Below are 23,397 nucleotides of genomic sequence, written 5' to 3'. Positions count from 1 at the left end.
AGCAATATAAGTTAGTTTTGACCTCTCACGATTTTCTGTTTTGTAGTTTGTCCAGGTCTCTCATTTCTCAGATTGAGATGAATTTGCATGGGTATACAGATTTAGCAATTTCATGCTAGTTTAAGAAAGTTAAACATTTATAATTCTTTTACTTACTATGCATAGAAAAACCAGTAACTAAATCTAATTTGCTTATAAATGTGAAGGTCAAATGATCATTGTTTTCAGTGGCACCAGATGCTCTCTTAGTTTGAAGAGTATGGTTAAATAAGAAGAAACAATTAATGTATTATAATAACAAAGAATCATTACAAAGATTATTTAATATTTCTAGTCAAGAATATTAATTTCCTTTAAATATAAATTCAGGTGTTAAGAAACAGAAACTGAAATTTAAGGAAAGTAAATGAAATCAAAGAAGTGGATGCAGTTCAATGTTATACAGGTTTATAGAATCAAGTTGCCCTTTTAACTGTTACATCTTCTTTGGGAGCAGATGCTACCTTCTCTACCATCCTCCAAATCTGGGCTTCTCAACCAGAGACTGGGTTTTATTGGTAGATCTTTGGTCATACATAAGAGTACATAATATAGTTGGTAAACTACACTGTAAACTCTTTACTGTTATTTAAATTAAGAACTCCTTTACATTCTACTTCAGAGTGTTATATAGAATATATAATAGATATGGCATTGTAGTTATTAATTTTTTGTTCTGAAGTTATAGAAAGTAAGACTTTACATAAAGTCAGTTTATAGTGATTGTTTAGAGTGTGTTATATTCCACTGAAAAAAATTAAACTGCCCTGTTGGATTCTTACATCAATAACCCCCTAAAATTTGATTTCATGTACTCTTTTATTCTGTTTACCTTGGTATCTGACTGCTTTCATTTTTTCACCAAGTACAGAAATATATAAAGCAATACATGAATGCATACTGGTCAGAAATCATACTGGATGGTTATCAATAATATAGTTTTATTTCTCATCAACATAAACTACTCTGAACAGAAAAAAAAATCTCATGAATTAAGCAACATTGCTCATAAAATTTGCTTCATGGCAGTATATTGCTGTCAAGTTTTGCTATTTCATATTAACCAATAACTATATTTCTTTTTGATTAAGTTTCATGTTTACAAAATTTGTGTATTGTTCATTCTTTTTTACGAAGGGAACCATGGAAGATAAAATTTATGATCGCCAAGTAACTAAGCAGTCACTGTCTTTTCGAGTTGTTGATCAACAGCAAGTTGAACGTCATTTTACCATGAATGAGCTGACTGAACTTTATACCTTTGAGCCAGACTTGTTAGATGACCCTAATTCAGAAAAGAAGAAGAAAAGGGATACTCCCATGCTGCCAAAGGTAAACGTCTTAGAATATTAGCTTAAAAAAAACCTTAATATAGGTCAAGGAAATTTTATTACTACTGTGAAAGTTATTCATCTGACTAAGGCTATATTTCAGAATTTTTCAAAGAGAATAAAATTGTATTTAAATGAGAGATCAGTTCTCCACATAGTACCATAAAAGATAGTGTAATCTGAAATACATATTTTATGCCAAATAAAAAATTCAGCCCTGCAGAAAAGGATTTCTGAATAGAAACCTTAAAGACATAGTATGGTTCTCTTTTAATAATCTCCAGTAGAGGGCATCCATAATTTTAATAATCATATATGAGATTTAATTGTCTCTTCCTTAGCATTTTTTGTTGTCATATAGCGATTAAGAATCAGCAAATAAGTGTCTCTTACTTGATATTTTTCACTGTCATAACACAAGACTTTCATACTTGGAAAAGAGACCTCTCTCATTTTATAGATGGAGAAACTTAGTGTCAGAGGCATTCAATGACTTGCCTAGTTTTCAGCTAATAAGTGACTAAGCCAGGAACAGTATCTACATCTCTCTTTTGGTTCATTGTTCTTGGATAAGAGCCTATTGTACATAAGAGAAAACCATATGTGTATATATATGTATTTATCCCCTGGAGAAGGAAATGGTAACCCACTCCAGTATTCTTGCCTGGAGAATCCCATGGACGGAGAAGCCTGGTAGGCTACAGTCCACGGGGTCGCAAAGAGTCGGACACGACTGAGCAACTGAACGGAACAGAACGGAAACCTATTCTGATTATCTAAAATGTCATTTTAGGGGAGATTATTAGGGGAGGTTCTTTTTCTATTGTCTTGGTTTCAAATTTAAGCACGTAAAGTTCCATATAGCTGTTAAGAGAATTGGGAAAACAGCTAACAGGTTATGGCGTCACTTTACCAAAGTCACTTCAATCATTTGTAAAAAAAAAAAAAATATTCAACAATATCTTGGTTCTTCATAAGACTGGACCAGTTTCATTTAAAAAGCTAATAGGAATAAATATTTCAAATGTCAGTATAAATCAGTGATTTCTTCAGTTAATTCTCAGTGTACATATGTCAGTTAAAGTAACTTGAATATTAAGCATTTGGGAAAATTTTAATGTCCTTTGTCTGTATTAGCAAATATTTTGTTTTTTTTTGAATGGCCGAGTTGTACAGCATGTGAGACCTTAGTTCCCCAACCAGGGATCGAACCCATGCCCCCTGCAGTGGGAGCATGGAGTCTTAACCACTGGACTGCCAGGATAGTCCCAGTATTTTGTTTTTCTAGTCAGTGAGCTGTTTTTCCACTTAAAGTTCACTGATGGAGCATTTAAGAAAGAGTTTTTGTGACAGTCTCTATCAAATCTCTGATAATAGCTTAGGGCCTCATGGGCTTCCCTGGTGACTCAGGTGGTAACAAGTCCGCCTGCAATGCAGGAGACCCAGGTTCAGTCCCTGGGTCAGGAAGGTCCCCTGGAGAAGGAAATGACAACCCACTCGAGTATTCTTGCCTGGAGAATTCCATGGACAGAGGAACCTGGCAGGCTACAGTCCATGGGTTGCAAAGAGTTGGACACTACTGAGCGGCGACTTTGACTTGACTTCACTTCACTTAGGGCTACATGAAGGTTAAATCTATCATTTTTATAATACTTTAAAGAATCATTTCAATTTCCATGTTATAGAATATTAAATTGATAGCAGTTTGGCTTCCTTTCTTAATTATATAACAGAATGTGAGTAGGGATCTTGAATAGTCTTTGGATAATTTTCTGTGTACAAACAGTTTTGTATATCTTTAAAAACACACAAACTCAAATGGACTCATACCGTACACACTCTTTTGCAACTTGCTCTTTTCACCTAGATGTTTCTTGCAGATCTTCCCATATTGGTACATATACCTTTACTTAAAAAAAATTGCATAGTGTATACTTGCCTTGTTTTATTTAACTCATATCCCTTTTCTATCAGGTACTTAATTTTGTGTGACAAAGAGTATTCTTTTAAGGACTTGCACGTATTTATGATTATAATTTTAAAGATAGTGAAGTTTCCCTTTTCAGTTGACTTCATGTTTAATTAGCATTTTTCCTAAAATTATACTTAACTTAAACTTCAGTTTTTTTGAGAAATAGCCCATGATTAGCAAATATTTCTCATAGGAAGCCTCCATTCCAATTTGTAAAGGGATAGTTGCTTTGAAGTTACTTGTTATGTGGTAAATTTCTGATTGTAGGAAATCTGTTTAATTTGATAAACATTTGCTCATAATTTGATGACTTTGAATTACATGGGGAGGGTGTATTTAAAAGAACAAGACAGGAAAGAAATGCTATTTAATTGTTATAGGATGTCTGGAAAGAAACCATCTGTTTTATAGCTTGGCACTCTGAGTTGTGAAAGGTGTCATGTTTTTTCATCTAGATTTTACTTACTGTGTTTTGTTTTTAGTGCTATGACCCTTTGCCCAAGACAAAGAAGTAATGCTACTTTAACGCAAAGTGCTTCAACTCTCCCACAGCTCTTCCCAAGAGGAAAATAATAGTTAACTTACTGGGTTTCATACTCTACTAAAGAATTTTGTTCAGATTATTTTTCTTAGTCTAGCAGCAACTAAAAAGCTGATAGTGCTGTTTTCATTTTTCTAGATGAGGAAATTAAGGCTTGGAGAGAATTATGTAACTTGTCCAAGCTTACCCACCTAATTAGTACTGAAGTTGGTCTTCAAGTCTGCCCAACTCGAAAACATATCCTTTCATCATTACACTTTTATTGCCCCCAAATCAAAATTAAAAAGTTAATTCTAAGTACAGGAAACAAGGAAGAGGACCTGGGATTCCCAGAATTGAATGATATTTAGAATGCTTTATTTTATTTTAAATAAAGCTGGCTTTTAAAATATAGAGTGCTTTCACAGTCAGTACCATTATGTCATGCAACTATTGTTAACATTGTGTAATATAACCAGTTTAACTCATGGCTTGTGAAATAGTAAATTACTCAAATTTACCTATATGGCCTTCAAATTTACAAAGGCTTTTCTCATGCATATTCATTATCTTGGGAAACTGAAGCGTAAGTGTCAGAGCTAGAACTTGAACACAGTAGTTTTCAAATTGTATTCCAAGGAGCCCCAGAAGATTTACAGAGGTGTTCCAGGGCTACCCTGTGCCTAAGCGAGTAGGGGAAGGCCAGACAGGCAGCACTGCAAGCCCTATGCCTCATTTCAGAGTCCCTCCCCTTTTATCGCTTTTATGTATTGGGCTGCAACATAAGATTTTATTTAAAGAGAGGATGTTTTTTAGTTTAAAAAAAGCTTTGGAAAAGTGTTTTAAAACTACCATATTATGATGGCTTGCTATCACAGTAACTAAGACTTGTCAGGGATCTGAAAGGAAAATAAGATGTATATGTGATTTACCTGAAGGAAATGATAGTCTACTTGGGGAGAAAAAGTAACATTCTTAAAAGCAAAAAGTGCTGATGTGACTGGTACTGAATGTATTTGGTTTAAAAATGAAGGGGAAAGCATTCGGGTAAAGTTTAATGGAAAAATAAATAGACTGATTGGCCTATAAATGATGGTTAATATTTAATTGCATTAGGTAAGAATAAGGTATGAATATAGGATGAAACATTTGGGGTGAAAGTAAAGGTAAGAATTTAAGTGCCAGACTCAAGATATGATGAAGAAATTGACCAGATGAGTTGAAATTGGATAGATAAATATAGGGCCAGCTTATGGAGAACCATTAAAGGCAAACGGAGGCATTTGGATTTAAAATATCATTCACTATAAGTTCATGGATGGGGCTTTTATATGATGACTGTGGGCTTTTGGAGAGTCAGTGTGGCATTAAAATTCAGGATGAGGACATATAATAGGGTGATGATTGTGGAGTTAAACAGACATTTCAGGTAAATGATGGAACTCAGTTACTGATGATCAACTGTAGCTTTTGGTAGACTGTGAAAAAGCTTTAACCTAAATAATGAACCTTATTCATTAATTAGTTAAAATGTTTGCAAATATCTGCAACATGCCAATCATTATGCTTGTTAGTAAGGATACGACTAGGTTCCTGTTCCCAAGGAGCTTACAGTCTAATAAGCATTTTTTTGTTTGTTTGTTTAGTCACTGAGTCATGTCTGACTCTTTTTGCAGCTCCATGGACTATAGCCCCCCAGGCTCTTCTGTCCATGGGATTTCCCAGGCAAGAATTCTGGAGTGGGTTGCCATTTCTTTCTCAGGGGATCTTCCCGACCCAGGGATAGAACCCTCATCTCCTGCATTGCAGTCTTATTCTTTACCACTGAGCCCCCAGGAAGCCCCTAATAAGCATATCTTCACCATACACCAAAATAAACTCAAAATGGATTAGAGAGCTAAATGTAAGACCAGATTCTATAAAACTCCTAGAGGAGAACGTAGGCAAAACACTCTCCGACATAAATCACAGCAGGATCCTCCAAGACCCACCTCCCAGAATATTTGAAGTAAAAGCAAAAATAAATAAATGGGACCTAATTAAAATCAAAAGCTTCTGCACAGCAAAGGAAACTATAAGCAAGGTGAAAAGACAGCCTTCAGAATGGGAGAAAATAATAGCAAATGAAGTAACTGATAAAGGATTAATCTCCAAAATATACAAGCAGCTCCTGCAGCTCAATTCCAGAAAAATAAAGGACCCAATCAAAAAATGGGCCAAAGAACTAAACAGACATTTCTCCAAAGAAGATATACAGATGGCTAACAACCACATGAAAAAATGCTCAACATCCCTCATACTCAGAGAAATGCAAATCAAAACCACAATGAGATACCATTTCACACCAGTCAGAATGGCTGCTATCCAAAAGTCTACATGCAATAAATTCTGGAGAGGGTGTGGAGAAAAAGGAACCCTCTTACACTGTTGGTGGGAATGCAAACTAGTACAGCCACTATGGAGAACAGTGTGGAGATTCCTCAAAAAACTGGAAACAGAACTGCCATATGATCCAGCAATCGCACTCCTGGGCATACACACCGAGGAGAATTGAAAGAGACACATGTACTCCAATGTTCATTGCAGCACTGTTTATAATAGCCAGGACATGGAAGCAACCTAGATGTCCATCTGCAGATGAATGGATAAGAAAGCTTTGGTACATATACACAATGGAGTATTTTTCAGCCATCAAAAAGAATGCATTTGAATCACTTTTTAATGATTTCAGTGGATGAAATTGGAGCCAATTATACAGAGTGAAGTAAGCCAGAAAGAAAAACATCAATACAGTATACTAACGCATATATATGGAATTTAGAAAGATGGTAACCTTAACCCTGTATACGAGACTGCAAAAGAGACATAGGTATATAGAACAGTCTTTGGGACTCTGTGGGAGAGGGTGAAGGTGGGATGACTTGGGAGAACGGCATTGTAGCATGTATATTATTATATGTGAAATGAATCACCAGTCCAGGTTCGATGCATGATACAGGATGCTTGGGGCTGGTGCACGGGGATGACCTGGAGGGAGGATATGGGGAAGAGGGCGGTGGGAGGGGGGTTCAAGAAAGGGAACACATGTACACCCAGGGCGGATTCGTGTCAATGTATGGTAAAACCAACCAATATATTAATGTAAGGTAATTTGCCTCCAATAAAATAAATTAAAAAAATAAAAATAAAAAAAGAAAATATTTATTATATATTGTATATACATATTATACATTTATTATATATTATATATAATAAATGTATATTTATTTATATATTGGGGCTTCCCTGGTGGCTTAGATGGTAAAGCGTCTGCCCACGATGCAGGAGACCTGGTTTCGATCCCTGGGTAGGTAAGATCCCCTGGAGAAGGAAATGGCAACCCACTCCAGTACGCTTGCCTGGAAAATCCCATGAACAGAGGAGTCCATGGGGTCGCAGAGAGTCGGACACGACTGAGCGACTTCATTTTCACAATAAAAGTTATGGATCCTGTAATAGAAATCTGTATAGGCACCCTGTACAGGATGGAATATTCAGTTCTTTCTTGGAAAAGTTGGGGATGGGGAGTTGATATTAGGAAAACTTCAACTGATATTGAAAATAGATGTGGTAGCTGTTTGCATTGCTGAGAGGGCAAAAGATGAAGGCCCTTCAAGATTATGTGCAGGAAAAAACAAACACGTGCATAAAACAGCATTGCAAGTTTCAGGAACATCAGGTAGTTAAAAATAAATGGAGTGTAAAGAGAGAGTAGTATAAAGTAAGGGTGGTCATGGGAAGAGGTGAGAGAAAAGACTGGAAAGGAGTATGGGAATCAGATCATAGAAGTTATGAGAGTTTGGACATTGTGTTACAGGCTGTGGGATCTATTTAATGTTTCTAAACAAAAGACCAGCATCAAATTTTCATTTAAGAAACATCATTTTGGGTGTCATAGTACAGGATGGATTGGAGAAAAGAAAATGAATGTTAATGTGTAAAAACAGATAGCTAGTGGGAAGTTATGGTATAGCACACAGAGACCAGCCTGGTGCTCTGTGACAACCTAGAGCAGTGGGATGGGGTGGGAAGTGGGAGGGAGGTTTAAGAGGGAGGGGACATGTGTATACCTATGGCTGATTCATGTTGAGGCATGGCAGAAACCGACACAACATTGTAAAGTAGTTATCCTCCAATTAAAAACAAATAAATTTTAGAAAAAAAAAAAAGGATGTTAAGATACTTGTTACCATGCAATGATCCAGATGAGAGAGGTAATGCAGGCCTGAAGTAAGGTGGTAGCAATGAGGGTAGAGAAGTACCAGGCATGATGTGGGTACTCAATAAATGTTTAACTTTGTTCCGTGGGCTTGTATTTTGAATTTCATTTAACTTTATGCAGTACTGTTTGGTTTTCATTTCCTTTAACAGGATTTTGAAAGTTAGTCCTCTCTGAACTGGGTACAAGTAGGTGATTTTTATATTTGCAGTAGTGTTTGAATCTGCTCTTATTAAAGACATTTCAAAGTTGGTTCCTACTATATTATAGTACAATTGCAAACATCTGTCTTTTTATATATATATATTTTTTAGGATGAAAGACTGCTAAAAATGATACATTTTCATTTCCCCTTCAAATTGCTGTTATCTAATGATTAAATTGCATGCCTTTTTGAGTTTTCTTTGTCCTTTGATAGTTCTGTAAGTGGTCACTTTCAACTTACTTGATACGGGATTATTACATCTCTTTCTGCCTCATCACTTCCTCTTAAAGTCAGTAATAACTCCTTTTCTGTATTTCTGTTCTTGTTTACTTTCTTTTACTTCTTCACTTTCTAATTAGATTTACTATTTCAGTTTATTAACCACCAGATTTTTTCTTGTCTTTTTATCTCTGAAGTTCTTTAAAGGTAAGAACTGTATTTTCTCCTTTTATCTATAGTGAATAAAACAGTATTAATATTTTTATATGGTCTTTTTTGAAACTCTAGTCACCTTTATAGTGATATTTAACTGTATTTTTATCATTCCATATTGATCCATATATCATTGAAAATCAGTGTTAGAATTTGCCTTAACTTTTGCAAGCAGTAAAAATGAAATGAAGCAGGTTTGTGAAAGGAGGAAAATTAGAGCTTTAATTCATGTCTTCAGTTCTATATCCAATCAGCTATCTTAGTCAGCTCTATTCATCACCTCATCCCATGGATTATATTCTGTTAAATACCCTGATTGATTTATTGTTGTGGTGGTGCTGCTGCTTTTTCCTTTTTGAAATATAATGGTCTTGTAGTTCTGTGGAACCATTTTTAAAATATATTGATTTTAGAGTCTACTGTATCATGTCTGCCAATGCATTTCTTAAGTTATTCAGAGTCATAGTGTTTCTCAGACATTTTGCAACTTCATAACAATCTAAACTTATAAATCCTTTAACACAAATTTCTAGTGATAAAGATTTGTTCACTGATTCTTTTTTTTTTAATTTATTTTTTAACTGGAGGAAAATTGTTTTACAATGTTGTGTTGATTGATTCTTAACTGTTTGTTTTTTGAATATCAAAGTAATATCTGACCTCTGTAAATGTTTATGTAAATTATATTAGGGGAAAGTACCTTTCCTGGTAATAAACTTATGAATTATATAGATATCAGAGATTAAAAATCTTAAGTCATATTTCATAATATGCTTCAGTGGATATACAGCCTAAGCTCTGTACCCTTTATTAAGAAAACAAAAGACAGTAAAACTGGCATAGAAATTTTTTTGCACTTCCCTTTTCCAGCATTTACTACCTATGTCTTTTTAAATATGGACTGCATGTTGATAATTATAGGGAAAATAAAATGGGGATTTAAAGTAAAGTATTGAAAGTGAGGCTTTACTTCCTCTACGCTGGTGTTGTGTACAATTTTCTCCCTTTGTCTTTAGTCCTTTATTCAAGTTTTAATACCTCAAAACATAGTTTGCTGAACAGAGATGTTATTGTGCAGTTTTATCAGCCAGCAGATGGTAATATAAGGTTTTACCTTAGTCATTCCTAATATTAGAGAGAAATGTACTCCATTAAAATAATTTGATGTGAAGTATAAAATAGCTAATTAACTGATTTCAGGAACTTGCTTGCATTTACCCTTTGAGAATAAAGGTTCAAAAGGACCCATTTAATTGTAGAGCAAGCATTAATAACCTGTAGCATATTAACCACATGTATGCACATGAATGCAGTTTTTGTTGACATGTACCTCTATGGGATCTTTCTAGGTAGCTCTAGTGGTAAAGAAGCCACCTGCCAGTGCAAGAGACATAATGAGATGCAGGTTTGATCCCTGGGTGGGGAAGAGCCCCTGGAGGAGGGCATCATGGGAGCCCACTCCAGTGTTCTTTCCTGGAGAATCCCATGGACAGAGGAGCCTTGTGGGCTACAGTCTATAGGTTTGCAAAGAGTCAGACATGGCTGAAGGAACTTAGCACACATGCACATACCTCTAAGGAGCCATGTTCATAATTAGCGCATATATGAGGTTTGATGTCATTATCTCCTACTTTGCTGCCTCTTTGATCACAAGTGTAGTATGTTTATTATTTAATACAGCAAATTTTAATATTTTCTCTATATTTGTATTCACTGGCATAAAATGATTATTATTCATCTGCATAAGAACAGACCACCAAAAATCATAATAAACTATAGAAAAATTGTTGTAATTTTACTATTTCTTTGTAGGTTATAAGAGTCTCCAACTCAGTGTTTGCAGGGATAGTTGATGCCCAGTAAAAAGAGCAAACTGTTTAAGCCCCGTCTCTTTTGCAGGTAATATGCTGATCACCCTTTTTGGGTGTAATTTTAGGCAGGCCGCATATGTTTTCCAAGCCCTGCTTCCCTTAAGAAAGTAAGAAAATAGTAGTACATGCCTTACAGAAGAGATAATCCATGTAAAGCTCTCTGCCTAGCACATAGTAAGTGCTCAAATGTTAGCTGCTATTTTTGTTTCTATAATTGTCATTAATAATGCCATTATACTGGTTCATTTTTTTGAAACTAGACTTAAATTTTTGGAATTTTAGAAGAGTCATATGAGATTTTGATCCTTAGAAGATTTAGCTTGACATATGACAGATCAGTGGAAGACTAAAAACATTTAGAGAGCAGAAACAATAATCTCAGCTAGACTGCAGAAGAGATGAGTATTTGAGGCTTTAACTCTCCTAGAGATCATTTATAATCAAGAGATTATATGATAATATTTAATCCAAGCCAGGCTTCAGCAGTATGTAAACCGTGAACTCCCAGATGTTCAAGCAGGTTTTAGAAAAGGCAGAGGCACCAGAGATCAAATTGCCAACATCCGCTGGATCATGGAGAAAGCAAGAGAGTTTCAGAAAAACATCTATTTCTGCTTCATTGACTATGCCAAAGCCTTTGACTGTGTCGAACACAATAAACTGTGGAACATTCTGAAAGAGATGGGAATCCCAGACCACCTGACCTGCCTCTTGAGAAACCTGTATGCAGGTCAGGAAGCAACAGTTAGAACTGGACATGGAACAACAGACTGGTTCCAAATAGGAAAAGGTGTACGTCAAGGTTGTATATTGTCACCTTGCTTATTTAACTTATATGCAGAGTACATCATGAGGAACGCTGGGCTGGAAGAAGCACAAGCTGGAATCAAGATTGCTGGGAGAAATATCAATAACCTCAGATATGCAGATGACACTACCCTTATGGCAGAAAGTGAAGAGGAACTCAAAAGCCTCTTGATGAAAGTGAAAGAGGAGAGTGAAAAGGTTGGCTTGAAGCTCAGCATTCAGAAAACAAAGATCATGGCATCTGGTCCCATCACTTCATGGGAAATAGATGGAAAAACAGTGGAAACAGTGTCAGACTTTATTTTTTTGGGCTCCAAAATCACTGCAGATGCTGATTGCAGCCATGAAATTAAAAGACGCTTGCTCCTTGGAAGGAAAGTTATGACCAACCTTGATAGTATATTAAAAAGCAGAGACGTTACTTTGCCAACCAAGGTCCGTCTAGTCAAGGCAATGGTTTTTCCTGTGGTCATGTATGGATGTGAGAGTTGGACTGTGAAGAAAGCTGATCGCCGAAGAATCGATGCTTTTGAACTGTGGTGTTGGAGAAGACTCTTGAGAGTCCCTTATACTGCAAAGAGATCCAACCAGTCCATTCTAAGGGAGATCAATCCTGGATGTTCATTGGAGGGACTGATGCTAAAGCTGAAACTGCAATACTTTGGCCACCTCATGCGACGAGTTGACTCACTGGAAAAGACTCTGATGCTGGGAAAGGTTGGGGGCGGGAGGAGAAGGGGACGACGGAGAATGAGATGGCTGGATGGCATCACCGACTCTGTAGACATGAGTTTGAGTGTACTCCGGGAGTTGGTGATGGACAGGGAGGCCTGGCGTGCTGTGATTCATGGGGTCGCGGAGAGTCAGACACGACTGAGCGACTGAACTGAAACACTGATAATCACTTCCCATGATGTTATCATGCATTTGACTACAAACTATTGCTTTAACACTCAAGGATTTTTCCCCCTAAATAATACATAGAACTTTAAAGGAATTGTCTACCTTATAGCCAGCTGTGATACCAGTGTAGTAGTAATTTTTAAAAATGAAGGGATGTTTCTAGTATTCTTTAATTAATACAAACTATAAAATAAATACATGTTACTAGATCATTTTTAAAAAAAATAGTGCTACTTTGATTGTATCACCTTATAACACAAGAAAAACTTAGGAGCCAAAGTCAAACAGCATTTTAGGGGAAACATTTGGATTAAAGAGATCATGATACCAATGATGTCCCTAAATGGCAACCTCCCTACTCTAGCAAGCTGTCTTACAAATCACTGCAAATGGAAACATCAACAACTTACTGGCACGGTTGAGGGTGGAATGTGAAATTCCGTTGGAAGTGGAGGGTGGGGATTGGGGGCAAACTTCCAGAAATGTCTCCTTTTGAAGCACTAGAAATACCTACCACTATGGATCATGGAAATTCTGAAACTGCAAATGCCAGGTTTGTACTTAGTAAATGTGAATTAAGTGGTATAACCTCTTTGGATTTATATACAAGTTAAAAGATACATCTGTTCTCTCTAGGTTATGTGCTTCTTACTAGCCTATGTGGGCAGGGATTGTATCAGTGTATATTTATCACTGTATCCCCAGTATCTGGCATAATACCTAGCATATAACATGTATTCAATAAAAGTGTGACAATGAACAAATACATTTTTGTCCCAAAAGTAAGCTAAGGCGATGGTTGACATGCCTTGAACTAACCTGCATCGGAATCGCCTGACAGCTTGATAAAAATGCAGATTCATGGTTTATCCAGGACGGACTGAATCAGGGACTTCCCTGGTGGTCCAGCGGTTAAAACTCTGTACTTCCACTGTAGGGGTACAGGTTCGATCCCTGGTGGGTGAACTGTGATCCCACCTGCCATGTGGCACATCTCTCCCCAACCCCACCACCACCACAAAAAAGCCAATGGTCAGACTTCCCTGGTAATACAGTGGATAAGAATCTGCCTTGCAATGCAGGCGACACTGGTTGAATCCCTGGTTGGGAAGATTACACATGCTTCAGGCAGCTAGGCCCATGTGCTCTAGGGCCCACGAGCCACAACTACTGAAGCCTGTGTGCCTATGGCCTGTGCTCTGCCACAAGAGAAACCCCTACGATGAGAAGCCCGTGCACCACAACTAGAGAGTAGCCCACAGGCAGGCAGTGGCTAGTGCAACCAAAAATAAATATATATACTTTTAAGCCAATGGTCAAGACTTACTAAATCAATTTCTGAGTGTTGGACCTGTATTTTTAACAAGGTCCACTGCTGTTGTGAGTACAAGGTATATAGGAGTATCATTCACCTAGTTATTATTAGCTAAACTTTTGATTTAAGAATAATAAAGAACAGTAGCAAATGTTTATTGAGTGTTTTTTATGCCAAGTACTATTTTTTAATAAAATTTTGACTTTTATTATTGCTTCCAATGTCAATTAAACATGGGAATTTTGAAAATAGGTTGAGCAGAATTTTTCATAAATCATCAAAAACAAAGGCATTTTAATCTGATGGCTGGCATTTTTAAAAGGCATTCCTTCCCCTCCTACCAACTAAGGAAAAAGTCCTTCCACTACCAGATCAGGGGCAGTGTTTCTGAACTTGCGACATTTGCCCTTAATTTAGTTAAGAGTGAGAACAAATTAATTCACGGTTCCTTAATTCCAAACAAGGATGTGAAGCAGGCTGGTGACTATTTAATGCCTAGATCTAGGTTGGGATTTTTAAAAATTAGGCAGAAGGTGGGTGTGTGTGCATCTAATCTGTCTTAAAGAGCCTGAGTTATTCCTAGCTTTCATAAATTATGAAAGAAATGAGTGAAAACACAGTTTAAACCCTCTATTCATAGGATAAGAGGAGGGAAGTAGGAAGCTTTCATTCACTTCCCCAGAATGTATTCTGTACCTATTATATGCCAGGCACTGTTCAGCATCCTGAGGCTATAGCAACATATAAAGCAGACAAAAAACCCTGCTCTTATGAAGCTTCCACTGCAGTGTGAGTGGGGAGAGACAGTTGATAAAGAAGGTATTAATAAATACATATGGAGAAGGAAATGGCAACCCACTCCAGTATTCCTGCCTGGAGAATCCCATGGACAGAGGAGCCTGGCAGGCTACAGTCCATGGGGTTGCAAGAGTTGGACATGACTTAGTGTCTAAACCACCACCAATAAATACATAAAACGTAAAGTATGACAGTGATCAATGCTATGAGAAGAAAAATAGGCACATGGTTCTGAAATGTGTTTATTTGAGTGTATGTCAGAGTTAATTTATTTTTTATTGAAGTATAGTTGATTTACAATATTGTATTAGTTTCAGGTGCACAGAGTAGTGATTGAGATATATATATATATATACACACACACACACATATGCACACACACATACATATACATATTCCTTTTCAGATTTTTTTCCCTTGTAGGATAGACTATTATAAAATATTGAGTATAGTTCCCTGTGGTATACAGTAGATTCTTGTTGGTTACCTATTTTGTGTATAGTTATGTAGATATGTTAAACCCAGTCTCCTAATTTATCCCAGTTTGTTTTTTAAGTCTTTGAGTTTCTTTCTGTTTTGTAAATAAGTTCAATTGTATCATTTTTTTTTTTTTTTTAGATTCCCCAAATAATATATATTTGTCTTTCTCTGCCTGGCTTAGTTCACTTAGTATAATCTCTAGCTCCTTCCATGTTGCTGCAAATGGCATTACTTCATTCTTTTTATGGCTGAATAATAGTCCTCTGTGTGTGTGTGTGTGTGTGATATCTTTATCCATTCATCTGTCACTGAATGTTTAGGTTGCTTCCATGTCTTGGCTATTGTAAACAGTGCTGCAGTGAACATTAGGGTGTGTGTATCTTTTCGAATTATGGTTTTCTCTGGATATATGCCCATGGTTTTCTCTTGATATATGCCCAGGAGTGGAATTGCAGGATGATATGACAGCTCCATTTTTTTTTTAAGGACTATCAATACTGTTCTTCATGGGAACTGTACCAGTTTACATTCCCATCAACAGTGTAGGGGATTTTCTTTTTCTCCACACCCTCTCCAGCATTTATTGTTTGTGGATTCTTTGATGATAGCCATTCTGACCAGTGTTAGGTGATACCTCATTGTAATTTTGATTTGCATTTTTCTAGTAATTAGCAGTGTTGAGCATCTTTTCATGTGCTTTTTGGCTGTCTGTATGTCTTCTTTGGAGAAATGTTTATTTAGACCTTTTGCTTATTTTTTGATTGGGTTGTTTGTTTTCTGATGTTGAGCTATATAAACTGTTTGTATATTTTGGAGATTAATACCTTGTCGGTTGCATCATTTGCAAGTATTTTCTCCCCATCTGTATGTTGTCTTTTCATTTTGTTTATGGTTTCCTTTGCTGTGCAAAAGCTTCTATTTTAATTAGGTCCCATTTGTTTATTTTCATGCTTATTTCCATTGCTCTCAGAGATGAGTCCAAAAAGATGTTGCTGCGATTTCTGTCAAAGAGTGTCCTGCCTGTATTTTCCTCTAGGAGTTTTATAGCATCTGGTCTTAACATTTAAGCCATTAATCCATTTTGAGTGCATTGTGCATGGTGTTAGAGAATGTTCTGATTTCATTCTTTAAACACGTAGTTGTCCAGTTTTCCCAGCAGCAAGGTACTGTATTAAGGGATTTACTAGCATTGAATTCTTATAGCTACATTACAAAGCTGGTAGAGTTTATTTCTGTTTATAGGTGATGAAATTATGACAGAGAGAAGTGGTTTCACCTGCATTTGATCTCAGTGTAGTGACTCTAGACCCCATACCCTTTAACTACCACACTCTGCTGTGCTACATATGTTACATGAGTAAACTTGTGAAAATATAGTGAATTGGGGCACTCTACTTTGATAGCACATCAGACTTCTTTTTTCCTTCTTTTTTATATCCAGCTTTTTTTCCATTGAGATATGATTGATATATAAAATTATGTTAGTTTCAGATGTACAACATAATGATTTGATATATGTGTATATTGCAGAATGATCACTGCAATAACTCTAGTTAACATCCATTATCTCACATTGTTAGACTTTTTTGAAAAGAAGTTTTAAGATCTTCCCTCTTAGCAACTTTCAAATATACAATACAGTATTATTAACTATGTCCTTTTATACACTTCATGAGGTTCTCACAGCAAGTATAATGCAATGGTTTGCCATTCCCTCCTCCATTGGATCACATTTTGCTAGAACTCTCCACCATCACTCTTCCGTCTCTGGTGGCCCTACACCGTTCAGTTCAGTTGCTCAGTCGTGTCCGACTCTTTGCGACCCCATGAACCACAGCACGCCAGGCCTCCCTGTCCATCACCAGCTCCTGGAGTCTACCCAAACCCATGTCCATGGAGTCACTGATGCCATCCAACCATCTCATCCTCTGTCGTTCCCTTCTTCTCCGGCCCTCAATCTTTCCCAGCATCAGGGTCTTTTCAAATGAGTCAGCTCTTCGCATCAGGTGGCCAAAGTATTGGAGTTTCAGCTTCAACATCAGTTGTTCCAGTAAACACTCAGGACCTGGTCTCCTTTAGAATGGATTGGTTGGATCTCCTTTGAGTCCAAGGGACTCTCAAGAGTCTTCTCCAGCACCACAGTTCAGAAGCATCAATTCTTCGGCGCTCAGCTTTCTTTATAGTCCAACTCTCACATCCATACATGACTACTGGAAAAACCATAGCCTTGACTAGACGGACCTTTGTTGGCAAAGTAATGTCTGTTTTTTAATATGCTGTCTAGGATGGTCATAACTTTCCTTCCAAGGAGTAAATGTCTTTATTTCATGGCTGCAATCACCATCTGCAGTGATTTTGAAGCCCAGAAAAATAAAGTCAGCCACTGTTTCCACTGTTTCCCCATCTTTTTGCCATGAAGTTATGGGACTGGTTGCCATGATCTTAGTTTTCTGAATGTTGAGCTTTAACCCAACATTTTCACTCTCCTCTTTCACTTTCATCAAGAGGCTCTTTAGTTCTTCTTCACTTTCTGCCATAAGGGTGGTGTCATCTGCATATCTGAGGTTATTGATATTTCTCCCAGCAATCTTGATTCTAGCTTGTGCTTCATCCAGCCCAGCAGTTCTCATTATGTACTCTGCATATAAGTTAAATAAGTAGGGTGACGGTATACAGCCTTGACGTACTCCTTTTCCTATTTGGAACTAGTCTCTTGTTCCATGTTCAGTTCTAACTGTTGCTTCCTGACCTGCATATAGGTTTCTCAAGAGGCAGGACAGGTGGTCTGGTGTTTCCATCTCCTTCAGAATTTTCCATAGTTTATTGTGATCCACATAGTCAAAGGCTTTGGCATAGTCAATAAAGCAGAAATAAATGTTTTTCTGGAACTCTCTTGCATTTTTAGTGATCCAGTGGATGCTGGTAATTTGATCTCTCGTTCCTCTGCGTTTTCTAAGACCAGCTTGAACATCTGAAAGTTCACGGTTCACATACTGCTGAAGCCTGTCTGGGAGAATTTTAAGCATTACTTTACTAGTGTGTGAGATGAGTGCAATTGTGTGGTAGTTTGAGCATTCTTTGGCACTGGGATGAAAACTGACCTTTTCCAGTCCTGTGGCCACTGCTGAGTTTTCCAAATTTGCTGACATATTGAGTGCAGCACTTTCACAGCATCATCTTTCAGGATTTGAAATAGCTCAGCTGGAACACCATCACCTCCACTAGCTTTGTTCACAGTGATGCTTCCTAAGGCCCACTTGATTTCACATTCCAGGATGTCTGGCTCTAGGTAAGTGTGAGTGATCACACCATCGTGATTATCTGGGTCGTGAAGATGTTTTGTACAGTTCTGTGTATTCTTGCCACCTCTTAATAATATCTTCTACTTCTGTTTGGTCCATACCATTTTTGACCTTTATTGAGCCCATCTTTGCATGAAATGTTCCCTTTGTGTGTCTAATTTTCTTGAAGAGAACTCTAGTCTTTCCCATTCTATTGTTTTCCCCTATTTCTTTGCATTTATCGCTGAGGAAGGCTTTCTTATCTCTCTATTATTATTTGGAACTCTGCATTCAATTGGGTATGTCTTTCCTTTTCTCCTTTGCTTTTTGCTTCTCTTCTTTTCACAGCTATTTGTAAGGCCTCCTCAGACAGCCATTTTGCCTTTTTGCATTTTTTTTCTTGGGATGGTCTTAATCCTTCTCTCCTGTACAATGTCATGAATCTCTATCCATAGTTCATCAGGCACTCTATCTATCAGATCTAGTCCCTTAAATCTATTTCTCACTTCCACTATATAGTCATAAGGGATTTGATTTAGGTCATACCTGAATGGCCTAGTGGTTTTCTCCACTTTCTTCAATTTCAGTCTGAATTTGGCATTAAGGAGTTCATGATCTGAGCCATAGTCAGCTCCCGGTCTTGTTTTTCCTGACTGTATAGAGCTTCTCCATCTTTGGCTGCAAAGAATATAAACAGTCTGATTTTTGTATTGACCATCTGGTGATGTCCATGTATAGAGTCTTCTCTTATGTTTTTGGAAGAGGGTGTTTGCAATGACCAGTGTGTTCTCTTGGCAGAACTCTATTAGCCTTTGCCCTGATACATTCTGTACTCCAAGGCCAAATTTGCCTGTTTCTTCATGTGTTTCTTGACTTCCTACTTTTGCATTCCAGTCCCCTATAATGAAAAGGACATCTTTTGGGTGTTAGTTGTAGAAGGTCTTGTAGACAGCATGGCCCATTTCTTATTGAGTTATGTAAGCCCCTTCACCACAACAAGGCAGTGATCCTGATATTAATAAAGCTAGTGGATGAGATGGAATTCTAGTAGAGCTATTCAAAACCCTAAAGGAGGATGCCGTCAAGGTGTTGCATTCAGTATGTCTGCAAATCTGGAAGACCCAGCTTTGGTCACAGGACTGGAAAAGATCAATCCTTATCCCAGTTTCCAAGAAGGGTAATAATAAAGACTGTGCTAACCATCGGACAGTTGCACTCATCTCCCATGCTCGTAAGATCATGCTTAAAATCTTGCATGCTAAGCTTTAGCATTACATGAACCAATTTAAGTCTAGATTTTCAAACTGGGTTTAGAAAAGGAAGAGGAACCAGATATCAAATTGCCAACATTTGCTGGATCGTTGAGAAAGCAAGGGAATTCCAGAAAAACATCTCCCTCTCCTTCATCAACTAGACTAAAGCCTTTGACTCTGTTGATCATAACAAAACAGTGGAAAGCTCTTAAACAGATGGGAATTCCAGACCATCTTACCTGTCTGCTGAGAAACCTGTATGCGAGTTAAGAAGCAGCAGTTAAAACCCTGTATGGGACAACCGATAGGTTCATGATTGAGAAAGGTATACAAAAGGGCTGTCTGCTGTCACCCTGTTTGTTTAACCTATATGCTGAACACGTCATGAGAAATGCAGGGCTGGATGAGTTACAAGCTAGAATCAAGATAGGTGGGAGAAAAATCAACAACCTCAGATATGCAGATGATACCACTCTAATGGCAGAAAGGGAAGAGGAATTAAAGAGCCTCTTGATTAGTTTGAAGGAGGAAAGTGAAAGAGCTGGCTTTAAACTAAATATTAAAAAAACTAAAATCATGGCATCTGGCCCCATTACTTCATGGCAAATAGAAGGGGAAAGGTGGAGGTAGTGACATATTTCCTCTTCTTGGGCTCTAAAATCACTGCAAATGGTGACTGTAGCCATGAAATCAGAAGCCGATTGTTTCTTGGCAGCAAAGGCATGACAAACCTTGACAGTATGTTGAAAAGCAAAAACATTACTCTGCCAACGAAAGTCTATAGTCAAGGCTATGGTCTTCTCAGTGGTCACATATGGTTGTGAGAGCTGGGCTATAAAGAAGGCAGAATAGCAAAGAATTGATGCCTTCAAACTGTGGTGCTGGAGAAGACTCCTGAGAGTCCCTTGGACAGCACGGAGATCAAACTAGTCCATCTTAATGGAAATCAGCCATGAATACTCGTTGGAAAGACTGATGCTGAACCTGAAGCTCCAGTATTTTTGGTAATCTGATGTGAATAGCCAACTCATTGAAAAAGTTCCTGATGCTGGGAAAGATTGAAGACAGAAGAAGAAGAGGACATCAGAGGATGAGATGGCTGGATGGTATCACTGGTCAATGGACATGAACTTGGGCAAACTTTGGGAGATGGTGAGGACAGGGAGGCCTAGCGTGCTGCAGTCCATGAGGTTGCAAAGATTCGGACACGACTGGGTCACTGAACAACAACAGCAACATTATTAACTGTGGCCAATACACTGTACAGTATATCACCAGAACTTACTCAGGAGCTTATAACTAAATTTGTACCCTTTGTCAAACATCTCTCCATTTCACATACACTTCAGCTTCTTGTAGCCATCACTCTACTCTGTTTCTATAATTTCAGCTTTTTTATATTCTACATATAAGTGAGGTTGTACAATATTTTTCTTTCTCAGTATGACTTATTTCACTTAGCATAATGACTTTACCACCCTTCTATTTTGTTACAAATGGCAGGATTTTCTCTTTTTTTTGTTCAGTAATATTCAATTGTGTGCACCATTGTATGTACCCATTTTCTTTATTCATTCATCCATAAATTATACTAAGGTTGTTTCCATGTCTTGGCTGTTACAAGCAATGCTGCATTAAAGTTGGATTTGCAAAAATCTTTTTGAGTTAGTATTTTAGTTTTCTTTGGATAAATACCCAGGAATGGAATTGCTGGATCATATGTATGGTAGTTTTATTTTTAGTTTTTTTAGGACACTCCATACTGTTATCCATAGTGGTTGCACCAATTTACTTCCTACCAACAAGGGTTTCCTTTTCTCTACTTCTTCACCTTTCTTCTTAATCAATACTGTGAGTTTATGGAAAGGCATTTGCAGTGTTATAAGACGTTTACTTCTTGGAAGGAAAGTTATGACCAACCTAGATAGCATATTAAAAAGCAGAGACATTACTTTGCCAACCAAGGTCCATCTAGTCAAGGCTATGGTTTTTCCCGTGGTCATGTATGGATGTGAGAGTTGGACTGTGAAGAAAGCTGATCACCGAAGAATTGATGCTTTTGAACTGTGGTGCTGGAGAAGACTCTTGAGAGTCCCTTGGACTACAAGGAGATCCAACCAGTCCATTCTAAAGGAGATCAATCCTGGGTGTTCATTGGAAGGACTGATGCTAAAGCTGAAACTCCAATACTTTGGCCACCTCATGCGACGAGTTGACTCACTGGAAAAGAGTCTGATGCTAGGAGGGATTGGGGATGGGAGGTGACGGGGACGACAGAGAATGACTCAAAAATATACAATCAGCTCCTGCAGCTCAATTCCAGAAAAATAAATGACCCAATCAAAAAATGGGCCAAAGAACTAAATAGACATTTCTCCAAAGAAGACATACAGATGGCTAACAAACACATGAAAAGATGCTCAACATCCCTCATAATCAGAGAAATGCAAATCAAAACCACAATGAGGTACCATTTCTCACCAGTCAGAATGGCTGCTATCCAAGTCTAGATGCAATAAATGCTGGAGAGGGTGTGGAGAAAATGGAACCCTCTTACACTGTTGGTAGGAATGAAAACTAGTACAGCCACTATGGAGAACAGTGTGGAGATTCCTCAAAAAACTAGAAATAAAACTGCCATATGATCCAGCAATCGCACTCCTGGGCATACACCCTGAGGAAACCAGAATTGAAAGAGACACATGTACTCCAGTGTTCATTGCAGCACTGTTTATAATAGCCAGGACATGGAAGCAACCTAGATGTCCATCTGCAGACGAATGGATAAGAAAGCTTTGGTACATATACACAATAGAGTATTACTCAGCCATTAAAAAGAATACATTTGAATCAGTTCTAATGAGGTGGTTGAAACTGGAGCCTATTATACAGAGTGAAGTAAGCCAGAAAGAAAAACATCAGTACAGTATACTAACACATATATATGGAATTTAGAAAGAGGGTAACCTTAACCCTGTATACTAGACAGCAAAAGAGACACAGATGTATAGAACAGTCTTTGGGACTCTGTCGGAGAGGGTGAGGGTTGGATGATTTGGGAGAATCGCATTGAACCATGTATATTATCATGTGTGAAACGAATCGCTAGTCCAGGTTCGACGCATGATACAGGATGCTTGGGACTTGTGCACTGGGATGACCCAGAGGGAGGATATGGGGAGGAGGGTGGTGGGAGGGGGGTTCAAGAAGGGGAACACATGTACACCCGGGGTGGATTCATGTCAATGTATGGCAAAACCAACCAATATAATATTATTATGTAATTAGCCCCCAATAAAAAAAAAAGTTCAAATTCTAAGTGATAGCAAGTGAAATATTTTGAAACATAGCAAACCCCTGCCCCCACCCCTAGGCAAAGCTTGATTGTTTTTTTTAAATTTTTATTTTCAAGGTTGAATTTCATAATTTATTAAATGGAAATTTTTGTCAGCTTGCCAAATACTTTAAACTTCTAAGTAATTAACTTGTAGTTTATTGTTAATTTTCTTTTATTAATTGGACTAGTCATTTGAAAGCTCAAACTAATTTAGGTTGTTAGCTAAAATATAGACCATGCTTTTCCCAGCTTATAAATTTTTCAGTTATTTAAGCAAAAACAAAGTTTAGACAAAGAAAAGTAAAGGTACACATTTGGATATAATTTAAACCTCATTTTGATGACTGTTGGCTGAGTGATTATAGATTCAGCTCCAGTTTTATTTTCAATAATAGTGTTACTATAGCAACTAATATAAATGCCTGGTTTAAGGGGGAAATAACAAAAATCCTGTCTCTAATCATTGTATATTGGGATAAAATTTTTCTTTATTAGTTTTTATTACTTGCACTAGACTTTGTGAAACTTTTTTTCCCAAAGAAGTACTCTGAGGACCCTGTTGCAGATATTTTTTGCCCTATTGAATTCATCATCT

At 37.4% G+C, this 23,397-nt stretch overlaps 1 protein-coding gene across 8 annotated transcripts in view; it reads left to right on the top strand.

The window, feature by feature from the left end:
* ATRX (ATRX chromatin remodeler) overlaps nucleotides 1-23,397 on the top strand; it is a 298,228-nt gene that overhangs the window by 262,984 nt on the left and 11,847 nt on the right. For all 8 annotated transcript variants that reach the window (XM_055438642.2, XM_055438638.2, XM_055438636.2 and 5 more), the window contains one exon: nucleotides 1,177-1,371. In XM_055438642.2, the coding sequence (XP_055294617.1) occupies nucleotides 1,177-1,371 (195 nt within the window). The remainder of the gene's footprint in view (nucleotides 1-1,176; nucleotides 1,372-23,397) is intronic.

The sequence above is a fragment of the Moschus berezovskii genome, chromosome X (assembly GCF_049115385.1).
Source record: "Moschus berezovskii isolate FMDL1 chromosome X, NW_MosBer_1.0, whole genome shotgun sequence".
NCBI lineage: Eukaryota > Metazoa > Chordata > Mammalia > Artiodactyla > Moschidae > Moschus > Moschus berezovskii.
This window is presented reverse-complemented; position numbering and strand designations above follow the sequence as displayed.